We start from the raw sequence: 22536 nt of genomic DNA, 5'->3' as shown, positions 1-22536 counted from the left end.
AAACCGATTGCCATAGCTAGCTAAAGTTAAGAAAATAGGTTCAATGTTAGCTTGTTAACATTAGGCTATAACTAGCAATGTGAAATGACATTCTGAGAAAACATCACTAACGTTACACACACTTCATACATGTAAGTTAATGTTAGCTAGCAAGCCAGCCATCGAATTCCAGCTGGCTAGTTAACAGCAAGCTTAAACTTGCAATGAAAACAACTTTCTGACTAAATAAAAAATGTATAATATCTGAAACTGTAGCTAGATTCTTACCCCAATACATGAATGAAAGCTTCACGGCAGACTGCAACCCCTTTTATTACATTTTCAGAGTCAGAGTCAGAATGGCATGAACGTCCTCCAGAAAGTAGCCTATAACAACTTTTTCCCACTGACCTTTGTCGATAGTGCCTGATAAATTCAGGGCAGCAATGTTATTGAGAGCAGTAGCAACATATTTTCAGCTCTCCATGGCTAATGTTATATCTTTAGAAAAAACTGCAGTAGAAAGGATTATCTACTCATAGCGAGCAGCTCATTTTTATAGACACAAGCTGCTACACCGCAGACCAATCCAAACTCATCTCTCGGGCATGTCCAGCCCACTCATTATCTCAACCAATCATGGCTAGCGGGACGGTTGCTGTCTTTTTCTGTGGCTAAACAAACTAGGCTCGTAATTTAACAATTTTATTTGTATTTACAGATGGCATACAAGTTTGTTATTAAGGCACATGAAAGTTCACATGTTCGAGAAGGCATTTCTGTCAAAAAAATGTATTACGTTCAAACGGCTCTCCGTTGTAACTTGCGACATACGCCTAGTTTCCTGAATCGGGTCACATATGTGGGTATGTGTATGTATGTATACCCCAAAAATATATGGGGGATTGGAAATGATGCAGACAATTACATTGATGGAAGCTACAATCTATCCGCTATATTAAAGCTGATCCACCTTGTAAAAAAATAAATACTTACAGTGTAGTGAGAGCGGCTTTATCTCAACGCTACCTCATACCTGCCAAATTTCTGTCTGCTTGAACGGCAATTTCTCAGATATACATGAAAACATGAATTGACCCAGGGAACCGATAAAACATCGCTCAGAGATGCACACAAACAATATAACATTCAAAATGGGTGAATATTTACTTTAATAGGCACTTACTATTGTATTTTTTTATTTTTTTTTACCTGTTGAGATGGGAAAACATGTTTTTTATTAACTTGAACATTTGCTCTTTATGACAGAATGTTAAAATTAAGTTTTAAAAAATGTGTTTTTTTTACTACTCAAAAGGCACCTAATTGGTGGAATGACCAACAAGCTCTCAGTGTCATTGCAGAATCTGATGTTTTACCATTAACATACATTTCGAAGGTTAAGTTTAGGCCACAGGTGTCAAACTCATTCCACGGGGGGCCGAGTGTCTGCGGGTTTTCGCTCCTCCCTTGTACTTGATTGATGAATTAACATCACTAATTAGTTAGGAACTCCCCACACCTGGTTGTCTAGGGCTTTATTGAAAGGAAAAACCAAAAACCTGCAGACACTAGGCCCTCCGTGGAATGAGTTTGACACCCCTGGTTTAGGCATTCATTCAGAATTGTTAAGGTAATGGTTAAGGTTTGGGATAGGGTTACAACCTCAAAATGCAAAACGAGGGTCTAGCCCTGGGATTGAACTCGACCCTCGGAGCTGGAGCTCATCCGCCATCCCCGTCCGCAACACCCTACTTGATGGTAATAGCTCTCACTGCTGCCCCTAGTGACCGGTTTTCAATGGTGTAAAGTATTTAAGTAAAAATACTTTATAGTACTACTTAAGTCGTTTTTTGTGGTATCTGTACTTTACTTTACTATTTATTTATTGACAACTTTTCCTTTTCCTCCACTACATTCTTAAAGAAAATAATGAACTTTTTACTCCATACATTTTCCCTGACACCCAAAAGTGCTTGTTACATTTTGAATGCTTAGCAGGACAGGAACATTGTTGGGAGATGAATTCAAAACCGGCAGTGGTGGAAAAAGTATCCGAATATCATACTTGAGTAAAAGTAAAGATACCATAATATAAAATGAAAAAAGTGAAGTCACCCAGTAAAATACTACTTGAGTAAAAGTCAAAAAGTATTTGGTTTTAAATATACCTAAGTATCAAAAGTAAATGTAATTGCTAAAATATATACAATATTTCAAAACCAATGTGTTAATTGGGGATATTCTCCCTTTAGAAAAAATTAAATGAAACACAATTTTTACTAACACAAAACATAAAAAAATGCAATATTTGAGTACAAACAATTTCATCATTAATGTGGTTTAACACTTGGTTTAACATTGTTAAAAAAAAAGGACATTGTTGCCAATCTAAAACATAACACCTGGAAATATAGGTACAATGATTATTTTTTTTGATTCTCTGCAAAATAGATTTGCTGAATTGTTTTTTAAAAACTGAATGATTATTCAGCTGAATTAACAAAGATTAAGATATGTACAGTATATTTGGGACTGTTATATGGACTAAATAACACCTTAGCATGGGAACTCTATGCATCAACAGCTGCATCACACCCCCGCTTTGTGATACATTTCCATATAAAAATATACATGTTTCTTTTAAATACAGTGGCTTGTGAAATTATTCACCCCCTTGGCAGTTTTCCTATTTTGTACAACCTGGAATTAAAATAGATTTTTGGGGGGTTTGTATCATTTGATTTACACAACATGCCTACCACTTTGAAGATGCAAAATATGTTTTATTGTGAAACAAACAAGAAATAAGACAAAAAAACTGAACTTGAGTGTGCATAACTATTCACCCCCCCACCCCACCCCCAAAGGCAATACTTTGTAGAGCCACCTTTTGCAGCAATTACAGCTGCAAGTCTCTTGTGGTATGTCTCTATAAGCATGGCACATCCAGCCACTGGGATTTTTGCCAATTCTTCAAGGCAAAACTGCTCCAGCTCCTTCAAGTTGGATGGGTTCTGCTGGTGTATCACAATCTTTAAATCATACCACAGATTCTCAATTGGATTGAGGTCTGGGCTTTGACTAGGCCATTCCAAGACATTTAAATGTTTCCCCTTAAACCACTCAAGTGTTACTTTAGCAGTATTGTAACGGCTGATTTCCTCCTCTTCGTCTGAAGAGGAGGTGTAGCAGGGATCGGACCAAGACGCAGAGTGGTAAGTGTCCATGTTTTAATATAATTAACTGAACACGACAAAAAATACAAAATAACAAAGTAACCTAACCGAAACAGTCCCGTGTGGCACGAACACAGACACAGGAAACAAACACCCACAAACCAACAGTGAAAACAGGCAACCTAAATATGGTTCCCAATCAGAGACAATGCAAAACACCTGTCTCTGATTGAGAACCATATCAGGCCAATTGACAAACCTAAACATAGAAACACATAACATAGACTGTCCACCCCAACTCACGCCCTGACCATACTAACTAAAGACAAAACAAAGGAAAATAAAGGTCAGAACGTGACAAGTATGCTTAGGGTCATTTTCCTGCTGGAAGGTGAACCTCCGTCCCAGTCTCAAATCTCTGGAAGACTGAAACAGGTTTCCCTCAAGAATTTCCCTGTATTTAGCGCCTTCCTTCAATTCTGACCAGTTTCCCAGTCCCTGCCGATGAAAAACATCCCCACAGCATGATGCTGCCACCACCATGCTTCACTGTAGGGATGGTGTTCTCGGGATGATGAGAGGTGTTGGGTTTGCCCCAGACATTTTCCTTGATGGCCAAAAAGCTAAATTTTAGTCTCATCTGACCAGAGCACCTTCTTCCATATGTTTGGGGAGTCTCCCACATGCCTTTTGGCGAACACCAAATGTGTTTGCTTATTTTTTCTTTAAGCAATGACTTTTTTCTGGCCACTCTTCCATAAAGCCCAACTCTGTGGAGTGTGCAGCTTAAAGTGGTCCTATGTACAGATACTCCAATCTCCGCTGTGGAGCTTTGCAGCTCCTTCAGGGTTATCTTTGGTCTCTTTGTTGACTCTCTAATTAATGCCCTCCTTGCCTGGTTCATGAGTTTTGGTGGGCGGCCCTCTCTTGGCAGGTTTGTTGTGGTGCCATATTCTTTACATTTTTTAATCATGGATTACATAGTGCTCCGTGGGATGTTCAAGGTTTCAGATATTTTTTTATAACCCAACCCTGATCTGTACTTCTCCACAACTTTGTCCCTGACCTGTTTGGAGAGCTCCTTGGTCTTCATGGTGCCGCTTGCTTGGTGGTGCCGCTTGCTTAGTGGTGTTGCAGACTCTGGGGCCTTTCAGAACCGGTGTGTATACAGTGGGGAGAACAAGTATTTGATACACTGCCGATTTTGCAGGTTTTCCTACTTACAAAGCATGTAGAGGTCTGTCATTTTTATCATAGGTACACTTCAACTGTGAGAGACGGAATCTAAAACAAAAATCCAGAAAATCACATTGTATGATTTTTAAGTAATTAATTTGCATTTTATTGCGTGACATAAGTATTTGATCACCTACCAACCAGTAAGAATTCCGGCTCTCACAGACCTGTTAGTTTTTCTTTAAGAAGCCCTCCTGTTCTCCACTCATTACCTGTATTAACTGCACCTGTTTGAACTCGTTACCTGTATAAAAGACACCTGTCCACACACTCAATCAAACAGACTCCAACCTCTCCACAATGGCCAAGACCAGAGAGCTGTGTAAGGACATCAGGGATAAATTGTAGACCTGTACAAGGCTGGGATGGGCTACAGGACAATAGCCAAGCAGCTTGGTGAGAAGGCAACAACTGTTGGCACAATTATTAGAAAATGGAAGAAGTTCAAGATGACGGTCAATCACCCTCGGTCTGGGGCTCCATGCAAGATCTCACCTCGTGGGGCATCAATGATCATGAGGAAGGTGAGGGATCAGCCCAGAACTACACGGCAGGACCTGGTCAATGACCTGAAGAGAGCTGGGACCACAGTCTCAAAGAAAACCATTAGTAACACACTACGCCGTCATGGATTAAAATCCTGCAGCGCACGCAAGGTCCCCCTGCTCAAGCCAGCGCATGTCCAGGCCCGTCTGAAGTTTGCCAATGACCATCTGGATGATCCAGAGGAGGAATGGGAGAAGGTCATGTGGTCTGATGAGACAAAAATAGAGCTTTTTGCTCTAAACTCCACTCGCCGTGTTTGGAGGAATAGAAGGATGAGTACAACCCCAAGAACACCATCGCAACCGTGAAGCATGGAGGTGGAAACATCATTCTTTGGGGATGCTTTTCTGCAAAGGGGACAGGACGACTGCACCGTATTGAGGGGAGGATGGATGGGGCCATGTATCGCGAGATCTTGACCAACAACCTCCTTCCCTCAGTAAGAGCATTGAAGATGGGTCGTGGCTGGGTCTTCCAGCATGACAACGACCCGAAACACACAGCCAGGGCAACTAAGGAGTGGCTCCGTAAGAAGCATCTCAAGGTCCTGGAGTGGCCTAGCCAGTCTCCAGACCTGAACCCAATAGAAAATCTTTGGAGGGAGCCGAAAGTCCGTATTGCCCAGCGACAGCCCCGAAACCTGAAGGATCTGGAGAAGGTCTGTATGGAGGAGTGGGCCAAAATCCCTGCTCCAGTGTGTGCAAACCTGGTCAAGAACTACAGGAAACGTATGATCTCTGTAATTGCAAACTAAGGTTTCTGTACCAAATATTCAGTTCTGCTTTTCTGATGTATCAAATACTTATGTCATGCAATAAAATGCAAATTAATTACTTAAAAATCATACAATGTGATTTTCTGGATTTTTGTTTTAGATTCCTTCTCTCACAGTTGAAGTGTACCTATGATAAAAATTACAGACCTCTACATGCTTTGTAAGTAGGAAAACCTGCAAAATTGTCAGTGTATCAAATACTTGTTCTCCCCACTGTATATACTGAGATCATGTGACCGATCATGAGACACCTAGACTGCACACAGGTGGACTTTATTTAACTAATTATGTGACTTCTGAAGGAAATTGGTTGCACCCGATCTTATTTAGGGGCTTCATAGCAAATGGGGTGAATACATATGTACGCACCACTTTTCATTATTTTTTTTCCATAATTTTTTTTAAACAAGTAATTTTTTTCATTTCACTTCACCAATTTGGACTATTTTGTGTATGTCCATTACATGAAATCCCGCCAAAAATCTATTTAAATTACAGGTTGTAATGCAACAAAATAGGAAATACGCTAAGGGGGATGAATACTTTTGCAAGGCACTGTAGTTTACAAAATGCCATCCCTCTCTCTCTGGGTCAGAGGTCAAAGCTCAGAGGTCAGCCAATGTCATCTGCCACACAGAGATGACCGTGTGTCTAACTAAGGGCTTTCCCCCCAGCACCAGTAGCAAATCAGGCAGGTTTTGTGCTATGCTCTCATGGCTCTCCTCTGGTTTACCTGAACCATCCTCCTCTCTATTCTCACAGCTCCACTGCTTACTGAAGGCCTCCTGGTTCTCAAAGGTCAGACAGTTCCCAAACCGCTGAGTGTCATTCCCACTTAGACCATTACAATAGTCCTCCACTTCAGTCAATAGCTTCTCCGAGCTACTAAACGTCTCCAGCTCTATAGTGCCCTCTGTCTCTGAGGAGGATGGGAAGCATTTGTTCTTGAACGGCCGTATCTTGCTGTCAAGTCTGTTTCTGATGGTGGTGCTGGGGGTCGGGGTGGTGCTGGTGGTTGTGGTCACGGCAGGCTGATAGCTAGGGCCCAGGCCGGCACAGCAGTGGTAGATCCTGTGGGGAGGTGGGTTGGAGCCGGGTAGCACGGCTAGCTTCCCCCAGGTCTGGGTGGTGAAGCTGTACCTGTGGATAAAAAGCATCTACTAAATGGCATATCTTATATTATTATATATTCAGTGTAGCTTGCTTCAGCAAGCACACTCTAGATATTTCTCTTCTGACTTATAGTTATTACTATTATTTATAGTTTCTCTTACACCACCATTTACGATAGAAACTCCATTCAAAATGTGAAGAGTGACTCAGGTCTGAATAGTGAAGATGTACCTCCATAGACAGCTCCTGGGTGTGTGCTGGCTTTCTCCTCCTCCAAACAGAAGCATGCTGTCCCGGTAGACCACAGTTGAGTGGCCCACCAGCTTAGAGGGGCCTGATCTGTATAACACATCCACAGGACAGACAGACCGGAAGGAAGGAAAAACAACACAACGCATTGTTAAACAAGCGACACAATTAGTCTATTGTTAGTTTTTTTGCTTTGTGTGGAAAAGATAACATCACTTAGATTGTTGATTTACTTAATGTGCTGTGTGTACATACACTGCACAATCCAAATTATTTATTCAAACGTAACAATTGATAGTGAATGATGATATATGTTTGTGAGAGGTTAAAGCTACAGGTTAAGCAAATTAATCTGGTGGCTCTGGTTTCAGCTGTTTTGCATTTCCTGTTGAAACGCTGAACAAATTGCCACACAAAACAACTGAGCCCATAAAGAGAAATTATAATTGACATGATATTGCCCTCCATAAGGCTGTTGAGGTTGTCAGTGCCTGAAACAGACCTGGGTCAAATACATTATCTCAAATACTTTCAAATACTTGACCGGGGCTTGATTTAGCTTACCCAGTACAATGGAACCAATGGAACAGTCCTAAAAGTGTCCTCCATAAGGGTATTGAAAGTTGTCAGTGCCTGAACCCTTAAACTATTTTTATAGATCTGTAGTATCCAGTGAAACCCCAGCGGCAGAGAGAGAGAGATAGAGACACAGCCAAATAAAGAGGGAGCAGAGATCACTCACGTGGCGTTGAGACAGCTCCAGGAATGACTGGTAGAGTTCCATCTCCACAGATCCCTCTGCTCCCTCAGGCCTCTCAGACCCCCGAACAGGTACATGCAGTCCAGGTGGGTCATGGCAGAGTGGCTGTGTCTGGGACCAGGACCCACCTCTGTCTGGGTACAGTCCAGCAGGGACCACAACATAGTGTCTGACACACACAAGACAGTGTTCAGTGAAGTGTTGGTAAATTCAAAACATATTCCAGTCATGACATCATTATTATTTTCTCTGGAAATGTGACAGCAATGTGTTGTTATTAAATGATAATCACGAAAACCAAATTATCTATCCATAGAAAACGTCTAACTCACCAAATTCTAACTTCCAAAACTCCTGTGATGAGGCTCTCATGTCAATGTATCCTCCGTAGATGTACATGGCAGAGCTAAACACCACAGCACTGTGGCCCTTCCTGTTCACTGGCACCTGATTCTGTTAACATGTTAGCATATGGACGGCCATGAGGGATGTCATCAATATCAGTACAAAGCATGGGAACCATACTTGATCAGCCATTACTATTAATCATGCTATGGGCCAGTTTATAGAGCTGCCATATGCTGTTGTTACATTTAGTTAATCAACTGATTATGTTTTTCATTAATTGCAGTTAAAACCGTACTTGATATGAGAGGGTATACAAATTAATATGTACTGTTCTTTTAATAATTTATAGTGGTGCATTTGTGCGAGTGCAAGCTGTGGAAAATGAGCATGGTTACATTATCACTCTCAATTTCCCTGGTATGTGGAGCATTTACTTTTACATTACATACCTGAGGGGGGTTCCTATCCTGCCAGGACACCCACTGCTCTTTCACTGCAAGAGATATGAGAAAGGACACTGACAACTGTGCAGGACTCACAGAGAAACAAAGGCAGAATGGCAGCTTTTCTTTGCCGTCACTCCCTATGAGAACTGTGCGCTAGTACCAACTTTTTATGTTGTCAGGTAGGATTTTATATGCCAGGTGCAAGTTTGAACATGTAGTGTTTTGGATGTTGTTGGATCATTATGATTGTGTGAGTAGTTATTGAGGTGTATGTTGCCCACAGTGGATTTTACCAATATCAAACACCCAGAGGGGGGTTTTCCATATAGTGTACGCAGAATCAATCATTCCACCGAAGACATACAGAACACCCTGTAAAGATAATGATTTACAATCAACATTGAGCTCCATGAAGCCTACCATGTACAGCAATGCTAAGCAGTCTGAGATACAATGACATTGATATTATATTGATATAACCATACAGATGACATAGATAAAACCCTACCTGATGGGCCACCATGGAATGTTCCTGAAGCTCCTCAGGTGCTGCCTCACAGCTACAGTCCAACTCTGTCCACTCATTGCGTACTACATAGACACACACAGTGGTTAGGTCCATACCCTCATTCCTAATGCGTAACAACATCACTGTATAACACTGTTATAACATGATTGAATCACAGTCTGCATAACTGACATATACAGTTTGTAGCAGACCAGGTCACAATATAAACAAAGTTATAATAATTATGACTTAGAAAAAGTATAGTGTATCTGACACTAATCTTGGAATGAACCTAGAAGAAAATATTGCCTGCATGCTGGCCAGCTATATTAACAGCCTGTCACCAGAGACTAGTCACTTACCAACATTATACCTCCAGAAGTCCCTGAGCGAGTGGCTCTCCCTCCCTCCCAACACAAAGACACTGCCCCCGTAGGAGCAGCAGGCGTGCTTGTAGCGTTCACATGGTGCAGGGCCACTCTGAGGCAGTACGGTCCACAGGCTGGGGCTGCTACTGCTCCTCCGGCTCATACTGTATATGTCATCCTCAATCTCAGCTGTCATTGGGCTGCTATTCTCCTCAGGAAAACGACTGCATGGTGAAGAATAGGGCACAGCAACACTAGTTGTCAACCACTAACCACTACGGGTGTCATGTGACTGTTCTCAGTTGTCTTTGGAAAGAGATTCAATCGACACAGTGAGGAAAGCTTTAACCAAAACAGTCCGTGTGAATTCGAATTCCTCTGCAGCTGCAAGAAAAAAAAGTTAAATGAACTATTATCCTCAGGATAAAACTAACATTGAGGTTTGTGATGTCATGCTTCTCTCTGGGGGGAATGGACAAGTTCCCTGGATCATGAACGGCTTCTCTGTCCCCAGGTGTGAAAAAAACAGTTTGAAGAGGCACCTAATATAACAGACAATGCACTGCAACCCCAGGCAACACCCTTGGTAATGACACAAAGTCGGCCCCCACCACACTCCATTATGCCGCCAAAGTATGGATGACAGTCCTACACAGACACAGTTGCCAAGACAGCATTTGTAGTTGCTGCTGAAGTATGCTTGTGTGCTCATCTGACACCCTCTACAGACAGAGCACCTGACTCTGAGTCAACAAGAGCCCCTGACTCTGTGGGTAACGCAGCGAGGAGACCCTCCCTATGCAGGCAACATATTCATTATTGTAACACCTCACACTCTTGTGACTATATAATAGCCTGAGCCTATATCTGTTATGTTGTCTTGCCAACTTTGCCAGGCCAAACATACATAGCACAATTAGATCTGGGACTAGGCTAACTGTATACAAGTACTTCATTATATAATCAGAACAGTCAGCTTCATACCCAAAAAGAGACATTTGTCTTAGTACTTTGTGTGGTTTTTGTGTATTCATAATACATGTGTATATTAATTTGTATAGTACAAACAAGCAACAAGTAACCAAGGCAACAGTACACATGTCACAACGAATGAGGCAGCTCCCCCTTGGGCCAATCAGTGTAATTTTGTAAATGCGAATCTCTATGGCAAGACATATTATTCACCCAAGTTTCATCAACATTGGGCCAGTGCTGTCTGAGATATCGCATGTGACTAACGTACTAACGAGCTAATGGACAGAGACAGATTCATCGTCCCCTCCAGGGGTATAGTGCTACACAGAGCTGGTAAAAATATTTCTGGAAAATGTATTCTGAAGCAATGTCTCGCAAGATCACATAATGATTCATTCGTATTATAACAGAACTGAATATAATAGCATGGCATAATAGGCCTAAGATGCGCCAAAATCAGCACCTGCCACGAGGCAGAATATATGCTTTGATTGAAACAAAATACAAGGTTTATAGTTTAACAACATCTGGTCTAATTCGCTCACAAAACAGTAATTCAAGAAGATCTAAATTCATATTCCCATAAAACTGATTGAAATCAAATGATTGGTATGCAGATGAGGTTTGGACATTTCACCGGTAAAACATGAAGAATTAGGCCTATCATTCACGATTCACAGTGATGATGACCTATTTTGAAATTAGGTATGCCTAACTTGGTGTTTGAGGGTGATACAAGTAAGACATTTTCTTGACAAAAACCAGGTTTCCATCCAACGTTTTTATGCAAGTAAAGTAGTCCTATATGTTGGATTAAAAATGTCACGACAGGCCTGATGGAAACAGCAGATTTGTCCGTAAACTTTCCAAATGTTGACAAAACAAAATACGTTTGACAAGCTGGGATCTTTTTGTGTCGGAAAAAATGAATTATGCAAAAAATGATGTACCTTTATACGCAAATATTGATATAACTATCATATCGATGTCACGCAATAACATGTCGTGTGGTCCTCCCACTAGGATTTGCAGTTTATTATGCAGTTTATTATGCTACAGATGAAATCAGTTATGATGAACTTCACAGGGTGGTGAAAGTGCACGGTGATGAGCTTGATGCTACTTTCAAATGTATAGAGGGTGTTTTTCTGGTGACATGGTGATGGATGCTTGTCTGACGTTTGACAAATAAAAATAATCAAATATTGGAGAAAAAAAACCACTTCAAAACCCCACCTCAACCCCACCCCACCCCACCTTGTATCTCAAACAGACCGTTTAAAAAATGTGTGTTATTTCCTCAGAGGATGACATGGGTGAGCTGGCCATCAGTCTACTTATATTAATATTTTTAATGACCGGTATACATCCACACCATTCCGTTGTTGAGATACACCCACACCATTCCAACACAGAAAATATTCTTTTTAAAGGTCATGAAGAGTCAAATCATGTTTTTCATGACATTTGATGATATTTTAAGTATGATGACCAAAGTATAACAACTAAGGAGTTGCTCCGTAAGAAGCATCTCAAGGTCCTGGAGTGGCCTAGCCAGTCTCCAGACCTGAACCCAATAGAAAATCTTTGGAGGGAGCTGAAAGTCCGTATTGCCCAGCGACAGCCACGAAACCTGAAGGATCTGGAGAAGGTCTGTATGGAGGAGTGGGCCAAAATCCCTGCTGCAGTGTGTGCAAACCTGGTCAAGAACTACAGGAAACGTATGATCTCTGTAATTGCAAACCAAGGTTTCTGTACCAAATATTAAGTTCTGCTTTTCTGATGTATCAAATACTTATGTCATGCAATAAAATGCAAATGAATTACTTAAAAATCATACAATGTGATTTTCTGAATTTTCCGTCTCTCACAGTTGAAGTGTACCTATGATAAAAATGACAGACCTCTACATGCTTTGTAAGTAGGAAAACCTGCAAAATCGGCAGTGTGTCAAATACTTGTTCTCCCCACTGTAAATGTTAGTTTGAGCAATGTCAGAGTGGCATTGACAAAAATACAGTAGAATAGAATACAGTATATACATATGAGATGAGTAAAGTAGTACAGTATGTAAACATTATTAAAGTGACCAGTGATTCATTGTCTATGTATATAGTGCAGCAGTCTCTAAGGTGCAGGGTTGAATAACCGGGTGGTAGCCGGCTAGTGATGGCTTTTTAACAGTCCTTGGCCTTGAGATAGAAGCTGTTTCAGTTTCTCGCTCCCAGCTTTGATGCACCTGTACTGACCTCGCCTTCTGGATAATAGCAGGGTAAATAGGCCGTGGCTTGGGTGGTTGATGTCCTTGATGATCTTTTTGGCCTTCCTATGACATCGGGTGCTCTAGGTGTCCTGGAAGGCAGGTAGTTTGCCCCCGGGGATGTGTTGGGCAGATGGCACCACCCTCTGGAGAGCCCTGTGGTTGCGCCCGGTGCAGTTGCCATACCAGGCAGTGATACAGCCCGACCGGATGCTCTCAACTGTGCATCTGTAAAAGTTTGTGAGGGTTTTAGGTGCCAAGACAAATTTATTCAGCCTTCTTCACCACACTGTCTGTGTGGGTGGACCATTTCAAATCTTCAGTGATGTGTACGTCGAGGAACTTGAATCTTTCCACCTTCTCCACTGCGGTCCCGTCGATGTGGATAGGGGCGGGCTCGCTCTGCTGTTTCCTGAAGTCCACGATCAGCTCCTTTGTTTTGTTGACGTTGAGTGAGAGATTATTTTCCTGGCACCGCTCTCCCAGGGTCCTTACCTCCTCTCTGTAGGCTGTCTCGTCATTGTTGGTAATCAGGCCTACTACTGTTGTGTTGTCTGCACACTGATTGAGTTAGAGGCATGGGTGAACAGGGAGTACAGGAGGGGGCTGAGCATGCACCCTTGTGGGGCCCCTGTGTTCAGGATCAGTGAAGTGGAGGTGTTGTTTTCGACCTCCACCATCTGGGGGCGACCTGTCAGGATGTCCAGGACCCATTTGCACAGGGCAGGGTTCAGACCCAGGGCCCCGAGCTTAATGATGAGCTTGGAGGATACTATGGTATTGAATGCTGAGCTATAGTCAATGAACAGCATTCTTACATAGGTATTTCTCTTGTCCAGATGGGATAGGGCAGTGTGCACTGTGATGGCGATTGATTCTTCTGTGGATCTATTGGGGCGGTAAGAAAATTTAAGTGGGTCTAGGGTGTCAGGTAAGGTAGAGGTGATATGATCCTTAATTAGCCTCTCAAAGCACTTCATGATGACAGAAGTGAGTGCTACGGGGCACTCATTTTGTTCAGTTACCTTTGTTCCTGTACCCAAGAAAGCAATGGTGGACATCTTGAAGCAAGTGAGGAAAGCAGACTGGGATAGTGAGAGATTGAATACGTCTGTAAACACTCCAGTCAGCTGGTCTGTGCATTCTCTGAGGACGCGGCTAGGGATGCTGTCTGGGCCGGCAGCCTTTCGAAGGTTAACGAGCTTAAATGTCTTACTCCAGTCGGCCACAGAGAAAGAGAGCCCACAGTTCTTGGTAGCGGGCCGCGTAAGTGACACTGTGTTATTCTCAAAGGAGGCGAGGAAGGTGTTTCGCTTGTCCAGAAGCAAGACGTTGTTGTCCGCGATGTGGCTGGTTTTCCCTTTGTAGTCCGTGATTGTCTGTAGACCCTGCCACATACATCTTGTGTCTGAGCCATTGAATTGTGACATTTTGCCTGTTTGAATGCCTTACGGAAGGAATAACTACAGTGTTTGTATTCGGGCATATTCCCAGTCACCTTGCCATGGTTTGCGCTTTCAGTTTTGTGCGAATGCTGCCATCTATCCACGGTTTCTGGTTTGGGTAGGTTGTAACAGTCACAGTGGGTATAACATCTCCTATACACTTCCTGATGAGCTCAGTCACCGTATCTGTGTATTCGTCAATGTTATTCTCAGAGGCTACCCGGAATATATCCCAGTCCGCCTGATCAAAACAATCTTGAAGCATGGATTCCGATTGGTCAGACCAGCGTTGAATAGACCTTAGCATAGGTACTTCCTGTTTGAGTTCCTGCCTTTAGAAAGGGAGGAGCAAAATGGAGTCATGATCAGATTTGCTAAAGGGGGGGCTGGGGGGGGCCTTGTAGGCATTTTGAAAAGTTGAGTAGCAGTGGTCCAATGTTTTACCAGCGATAGTTCTTTAGTCAATGTGTTGGTAGAACTTCGGTAACGTTTTCCTCAAATTTGCTTTGTTAAAATCCCAAGGTACAATAAATGAGGCCTCAGGATATGTGGTTTTCAGTTTGCATTAAGTCCAGTGTAGTTCTTTGAGGCCGTGAATCGCCCTGAGCTTGTCTACTTTATTGTCCAGAGACTGGACATTAGCGAGTAATATACTCGGAAGCAGTGGATCGCATGCACGCCTCCTGATTCGGACTAGAAGTCCACTCCGAATACCTCTTCTCCGCCAGCTGTGTTTTGGAGCAGCCTCTGGAAGAAGTTCAATTGACCTGGGGGGTACGAACAAAAGATCCAATTCGGGAAAGTCGTATTCCTGGTCGTAATGCTGGTGAGTTACCACCGCTCTGATATCCAAAAGTTATTTCCGGCTGTATGTAATAACACAAAAAACATTATGGGCTTAAAATGTAAGAAATAACACACACACACACAAAACAATACTGCACAGCTGATTAGGAGTTAGAAGCAGAGCCGCCATATCTGTCGGCGCCATCTTACTAAGATGACCGTATTGATAAAGTTTGATACTGACCTGTTGATACTGTTGATTATTATTTGACCTTGCTGGTCATCTATGAACATTTGAACATCTTGAAAAACAATCTGGCCTTAAAACCTGTTTGGGAAAGGCGTGCCGCTAGCGGGACACCTCGACAACATCCGGTGAAATTGCAGAGTGCGAAATTCAAACGACAGTATTATAAATATTTAACTTTCATAAAATCACAAGTGTAATACATCAAAAAAAGCTTAACTTCTTGTTAATCCAGCCGCTGTGTCTCCAAAAAGGCTTTACGGCGAAAGCAAACCATGCGATTATCTGAGGACAGCGCCCCGCATACAAAACCATTGAAAACATATTTCAACCAGGCAGCTGCGACACGAAAGTCAGAAATAGCGATATAATAAAAGCCTTACCTTTGATGATCTTCTTCTGTTGGCACTCCAAAAGGTCCCAGTTACATCACAAATGATCCTTTTGTTCGATAATGTCCTCCTTTATATCCACAAAAACTCAGTTTAGCTTGCGCGCTTCAGTCAATAATCCACCCAGTTTCCCTCCATCAAAATGCATACAAAATGAATCCCAAACGTTACTAATAAACTTTTCCAAACAAGTCAAACAACATTTATAATCAAACCGTTTATTTACTAATACGTAAATAAACGATAAAATTTAAGACGGAGAATCGTTATTGTCTTTACCGGAGAAAAATACCAAAGAACGCACTCTCTTCCACGCGCTTGGAAACACTACAGCCAAAATGGGATCCACCTAGAAAACATACAATCTCTGGGTCATCTTTCCAAAAACCGCTCTAGTGGAAGCCCTAGGAACTGCAATCTGGGAGGATTTGGCCTTATAATAAAAGTGATAGCCATTGAAAATAGTGGTAAACTGAATTATTTTTTGGGGGGGATGGTTTGTCCTCGGGGTTTCTGTTATATTCACAGACATTATTTTAACAGTTTTAGAAACTTTTGAGTGTTTTCTATCCAAATATACCAATTATATGCATATCCTAGCTTCTGGGCCTGAGTAACAGGCAGTTTACTTTGGGAACGCTTTTCATCCGGACGTCAAACTGAGTAACAGGCAGTTTACTTTGGGCACGCTTTTCATCCGGACGTCAAACTACTGCCCCCTATCCAAAACAAGTTGATGGCCATGTACTCTTATAATCTTCACCCGGCACAGCCAGAAGAGGACTGGCCACCCCTCAGAGCCTGGGGCCTCTCTAGGTTTTTTCCTAGGTTCCAGCCTTTCTAGGGAGTTTTTCCTAGCCACCGTGCTTCTACGTCTGCATTGCTTGCTGTTTGGGGTTTTAGGCTTTGTTTCTGTATTGCACTTGTGACATCTGCTTATGTAAAAAGGGATGTATAAATACATTTGATTGAAATCAATTTGATTGATATACTGTACCACACCAACAAAAGCTGGAGAACATACGCACATCCTGGTACTTTCCGCAGGTGCTGGAATTGTAGACAAACTCATGGAAAACAGGAATAGAAAACGCTGCACACTGCTGCTCATGCTCCCAGGTGATTTGATTTATAACAACGTTTCGACTCATAGGTCTTCATCAGGCAACCATATCCCAGGTGGGGGTGAACGGTCCTATGCGGCATTTTCCTTTCTGTTTTCCATATACCAAACCCCCTCAGGCCTTATTGCTTAAATATATAATTGATGCAGTTTCAATGTTGTTTGAGTTGCTTTGTGTATCACCAAATTTGCTTGAGATCATTGATACTGCAACACCGCTCACTGCATCCAAGTTGCTTGGCATTTCAAAGAGTTGTCAGTCAAGGCGAACTCATGAATATAATCTCCCCGCCCACTCAGCCTGTCTTTTCAAACTTCCTGGTAGTTGCCATGAGAGAAAAGGTACCTTTCAGAATGACTGTTCAGGACCTTTAACATACTTATTTAAAACATTTTTGGAAGGAAAACTATTTCACTCATATTGTAATTAATTCTAGATCATATTTCATAGAAATCTGGAAACACTGGACAGTTACTTTAAAAGGTTGACTTTGGGAAAAAAAAAAAAAAAAGGCTTTAAACTGTATCACTGATAAATGCACCATATCAGGTCATTTAATGGTTAATTTTTTTATTAGGAATACGATATTTTGCTACGGTAGTGCCATTTCTTACTGATCTCTGTCCAAAAATAAATAATGTGAAATGACATCAACACATACTGGAGGAGTTACTGGCTAGCTACAAGTGGTTAGCTTAGCTAATGAACTAGCTAGGTCAGTCACAGCCTTCATGACCAGAATGACACATCGATGAACCACCAAAGGCACACCTCATTTCGGTAAAAAAAATCAGGAGTTGGATCGTTTTTTGTGCCGTAAGTCGACCGTTAAAGCTAATTTCCTGCAATTCTACACTTTTGCCATTGCTTATGACATGTTCATATGCAATCTGGGGGGCCCCCAACCTCAAGGTTGTTTTTGTGTTCTAAAAAGAAAGTAGGTCATTGGGAGCAGTACCTACCTTCCTCTATCTTGAATTAAGAATTTAGATAATTGTGTAACGGATGTGAAATGGCTAGCTAGTTAGCGGGTACGCGCTAGTAGCATTTCAATCAGTTACGTCACTTGCTCTGAGACTTTAAGTAGGGTTTCCCCTTGCCGTGGCCTTTGTGGAGCGATGGGTAACGATGCTTCGTGGGCGACCGTTGTTGATGTGTGCAGAGGGTCCCTGGTTCGCGCCCGTGTCGGGGCGAGGGGACGACGTAAAGTTATACTGTTACATTGATGCTGTTGACCCTGATCACTGGTTGCTGCGGAAAAGGAGGAGGTTGAAAGGGGGGTGAGTGTAACGGATGTGAAATGGCTAGCTAGTTAGCGGGTACGCGCTAGTAGCATTTCAATCAGTTACGTCACTTGCTCTGAGACTTTAAGTAGGGTTTCCCCTTGCCGTGGCCTTTGTGGAGCGATGGGTAACGATGCTTCGTGGGCGACCGTTGTTGATGTGTGCAGAGGGTCCCTGGTTCGCGCCCGTGTCGGGGCGAGGGGACGACGTAAAGTTATACTGTTACAATTGCAAATGAGTCAATATGATATGACATTGATTAAATTGAGAAGCATAAACACAGCCCCATGACTGTGGCATACCCTATGTGAACAGGAAATTATATAGTTAATTCCTTCACTGATATTATATTCTATTCTTCTATCTCAACTGTTTTCAAGTGATTTTCTGAAGGCTTCTATTTCTCTGTTCAATCAACTAGCCTAACCTGATTAGAAAGGTTGGATTAAGAAAGGTGCATTGCAATGTTATTACAAACTACAAAGCACAAACTGTTATTACATTGTTATTACGAAATTGAAGGAATAGTCAGATCATGGAAAAATACAAGTTTGACATCTCTGGAAGAGAACGTCTAGGAGGGGCACGTGACCGTTATTTCAGAACTATTTCACTCTGTGCTGTTTCTTACCACATTCTTCCTACTGACTTTACAGTTCCATGCTGTTATAGGCTAATACAACCTAGTCAGTAAAATTAAAAGTGCGCCTACATCTCAAGATGTAGCCTAGGATACTTATTCTACAAATATCCTTTGCCTAGGCTACTGCATACAGTACACGAAGTGTCTTTTCCAGAAGAGAAATACACACGAGACAAAAGTTTAGCTACAATGTGAAAACGGTCACTGGCCAGACATTTTTCACTGTGTAAAATAAAATGAATAGATTGTTTTCAATGTCTTACTTATGGCATTAGAATAATTGTTGGTTTCATTGTGGAAATATATCATTATAAAACCCTTACGAAAAATAAACCAAAACCACTATTTCAATAGCTAATAAAAACGTAATGTATTATATTTTCCTTTTAGGCTACATTTTACTAGGCTACATAGCCTACACAGCCAAAGCTGAACTCACTTACTGCATCGTTGAATAGTCTATACATTGAAAATTTAAAGTTACATCATAGAAAACAAAATTACCGATTAGATAGCCGATATCTCACCCGTTCCTCTGCATTGGATTTTGCTGCGCCGCAGTGATCATCCGGGCGTTGAAGAGCATTTCAGAAGGAGGGGCATATTGTGGTTTGAGCAGGAAGTGTGGGTGTTTCTCAAGATTGAAAATGAGAAACTCTTCCGCAGCACTGGAGAAAGCACGTGATAGTAGGCTACTATTTGCACTTACATATTACAGTCAAATGTAAATGTTTGCCTGTCAGTGTAATCTGCATATGTCCACTTTATTACTATAGGCTACTATGACATAAGGAGAAAAAGATAAGCACGAGATAGGCCACTATGAAAAGTATGTGATTGTTTATGATATCGAAATATTCCATTCAAACTTGACCTTGAACCTATAAAAAGTTATTATTGCATACTGTCTATGACAATTCGGTGATTTATATTCCTTATCATATGCCAGCTCAGGGGAATATTTTCTGTCACTGGAAAACTATCCCCCCAAAAATGATATCCAAAATTATTTGTGAAATCTTATCTGTTGGCTCCATAATAAGAATTGACCCTCTAATCTGTAAATTAAGGACAAAGAGCTGGCTAATGTACTGTTCCGTATTACATATTCAAACATAATTGACTTGGGGGGGATTAAGAGTAATATTTGTACTTGTTATATTCTCCTGTAATAAAAGGTCACAGGATTTTTGTATTGTTTGCTATGGCATATACACTGAGTATACCAAACATTAGGAACACCTTTCTAATATTGAGTTGCACCCCTCAGTAATGCACTGAGGTCAAGTGAGCCGACACTTGCAAAACGAGGTCAAGCCATCCGCACGTTTCCACTTTACTGTATTGCATGTTTTCTGGTAGGGAAACTGAGTCGGATGCACGCTCATGCACAGTTGAGACGATATAGCTACAAATAATTTAAATTAAAAAGTTTGAAGCACACGTAGTCAGTATTCCATAATCAAAATGATACAAAATCCTGTATTTCATTTTCGCGCCTTATAAAACATTTCTTTGATATCACGATTAGAGTGCGGCTGCAGAAGCTGCAGTAGCCTAACGGTGATGCTGTTTAGGAAATATTAAATTGTTAAACTGTTATGATTTTAAAATGTTAAACTGTTATAATCTCAACCCGGCACAGCCAGAAGAGGACTGGCCACCCCTCAGAGCATGGTTCTTCTCTAGGTTTCTTCCTAGGTTCCGGCCTTTCGAGGGAGTTTTTCCTAGCTACCGTGCTTCTATATATGCATTGCTGGCTGTTTGGGGTTTTAGGCTGGCGTTGTGACATTGGCTGATGTAAAAAGAGCTTAATAAATCAATTTGATTGATTGATTAAAGCAAGATGTGTTTACAGTAATGACAAACGAACACAGTACACAGACACACACACACACACAGCTTCACAGCAAGATCTAAGTGAACTTGATATATTTTTAGTAGATTACTAATCCATTGTGATGACCATTGTTACCATACAATAACCATGTTATGCCAGTTTAAAATGGGTTAATATAATTGGTTATTCTATATCAAAGTGAACTTTTAAGTAACATAATACCATTTTAGCAAAGTAAAGTTGGATGGTAAACATTTTGTTACATCTGCCGCTAGTACATCATTAATTCATTGTCATTAAAATTGTGAGGTATCTGTGACCAACAGATGCATATCTGTATTCCCAATCATGTGAAATCCATAGATTTATTTATTTAAATTGACTGATTTCCTTATATGAATTGTAACTTAGTAAAATCTTTGAAATTGTTGCATTTTATATTTTTGTTCAGTATAGGTGAGCTTGATATAAGGAAATCAGTCTATTTAAATAAATAAATTAGGCCTTAATCTATGGATTCCACATGACTGGGAATACAGATATGCATCTGTTGGTTACAGATACCTCACAATTGGCTTCCGGATCTCCTCACGAGATTCACAATGTTGACATCAGCAAACCGCTCGCCCACACGACGCCATACACGTTGTGTGCGATTGTGAAGCCGGTTGGACATACTGCCAAATTCTCTAAAACGACGTAGAGAAATTAACATTAAATTATCTGGCAACAGCTCTGATGGACATTCCTGCAGTCAGCATGCCAATTGCACGCTCCCTCAAAACTTGAGACATCTGTGGCATTGTGTTGTGTGACAAAACTGCACATTTTAGAGTGGCCTTTTATTGTCCCCAGCACAAGGTGCACTTGTGTAATGACCATGCTGTTTAATCAGCTTCTTTATATGACACACCTGTCAGGTGGATGGATTATCTTGGCAAAGGGGAAATGCTCACGAACAGGAATGTAAACACATTTGTGCACAATATTTGAGAGAAATAAGCTTCTTGTGCTTATGGAACATTTCTAGGATCTTTATTTCAGCTCATGAAACATGGGACCAACACTTTACATTGCATTTATATTTTTGTTCAGTATATATCATGACCGTAAACACATCTTCCTTGAACAATTTAACATTTCCTAAACAGCACCACCATTAGGCTACTGCAGCCTAACTCTACCTGTGATATCAAAGTCACTTTTGATAAGTCGCGAAAATGAAATAAACGATTTGGTATAATTTTGATAATGGAAGATTGAATATGTATTCTTCAAACTGTTTGCTTGGAATGATTTGTAGCGTATTGTCTCTACCTGTGCACGATGGTGCACCAGACTCAGTTCCCTACCAGAAAACACGTGATACCGTAAAGTGATGTGTATTCACGCAAAAATGGTAGGCGTAAACTGAAGAGCGGATGGCTTGATCGCGTTTTGCAAGTGTCGGCTCTAGTGATGGGCATTCCGGCTCTTTTCAGTGGGCCGGCTCGTTCTGCTCAGCTCACCAAAAAGAGCCGATGTCCTTCATCTCTCTCCTCGGCTGCTAAGTGTGTGACTGTGAGTGAGTTGGCTCGGCCCTCCCTCACGTATCTTTGGTTCATTGGTTGATACTGCGTGTCTGATTGACAGGAACAACAGGTGATGCTGTTAGTCTGAGCAGACAGTCAGAATGAATGTGTGTGTGCGCTTGAGCATTTAGGCCTATATTATTTTTTTATTTTTTCGTTCTTTGAATTAGTTAATTCTATTCATTTAAATATTTTGATTATTCATATCTTAATTTTAAAAATATATTTATAAATAGATCTGGCTCTTTTGATATGCGAGCCGGCTCCCAACGTTCACCTACAAGAGCCGGCTCTTAGAGCCGACTCGTTCGCAAACGACCCATCACTAGTCGACTCACTTGACCGCAGCCTCAATATATCGGGGCATGGACTCTACATGTTGTCGAAAGCGTTCCACAGGGATGTTGGCCCATGTTGACTCCAATGTTTCCCACTGTTGTGTCAAGTTGGCTGGATGTTCTTT

General features: G+C 41.5%; 1 protein-coding gene across 3 annotated transcripts; it reads right to left on the bottom strand.

Annotated features, from left to right (window-relative positions):
- Positions 1 to 670: 670 nt before the first annotated feature.
- Positions 671 to 19275, bottom strand: klhdc3l (kelch domain containing 3-like). 3 transcript variants are annotated; one of them, XM_071355275.1, is made up of 9 exons: positions 19167 to 19275; positions 9502 to 9731; positions 9140 to 9222; positions 8925 to 9003; positions 8635 to 8678; positions 8170 to 8290; positions 7820 to 8006; positions 7060 to 7167; positions 671 to 6855 (listed from the first exon to the last, which is right to left on the bottom strand). In XM_071355275.1, the coding sequence occupies exons 2-9, from the start codon at positions 9701 to 9703 to the stop codon at positions 6321 to 6323; spliced, it is 1359 nt and encodes a 452-aa protein (XP_071211376.1). In that variant the 5' UTR covers positions 9704 to 9731; positions 19167 to 19275; the 3' UTR covers positions 671 to 6320. The 3 variants fall into 3 exon arrangements, with proteins under 3 accessions (XP_071211376.1, XP_071211375.1, XP_071211377.1); XM_071355274.1 differs by having other exon boundaries at positions 19190 to 19271; XM_071355276.1 differs by having other exon boundaries at positions 9502 to 9891; positions 19167 to 19266.
- Positions 19276 to 22536: the final 3261 nt, after the last annotated feature.

Source organism: Salvelinus alpinus, chromosome 20 (genome assembly GCF_045679555.1).
Source record: "Salvelinus alpinus chromosome 20, SLU_Salpinus.1, whole genome shotgun sequence".
Classification (NCBI taxonomy): domain Eukaryota; kingdom Metazoa; phylum Chordata; class Actinopteri; order Salmoniformes; family Salmonidae; genus Salvelinus; species Salvelinus alpinus.
The sequence above is the reverse complement of the archived record's forward strand: the minus strand, read 5'-3'. Positions and strand labels throughout refer to the sequence as shown.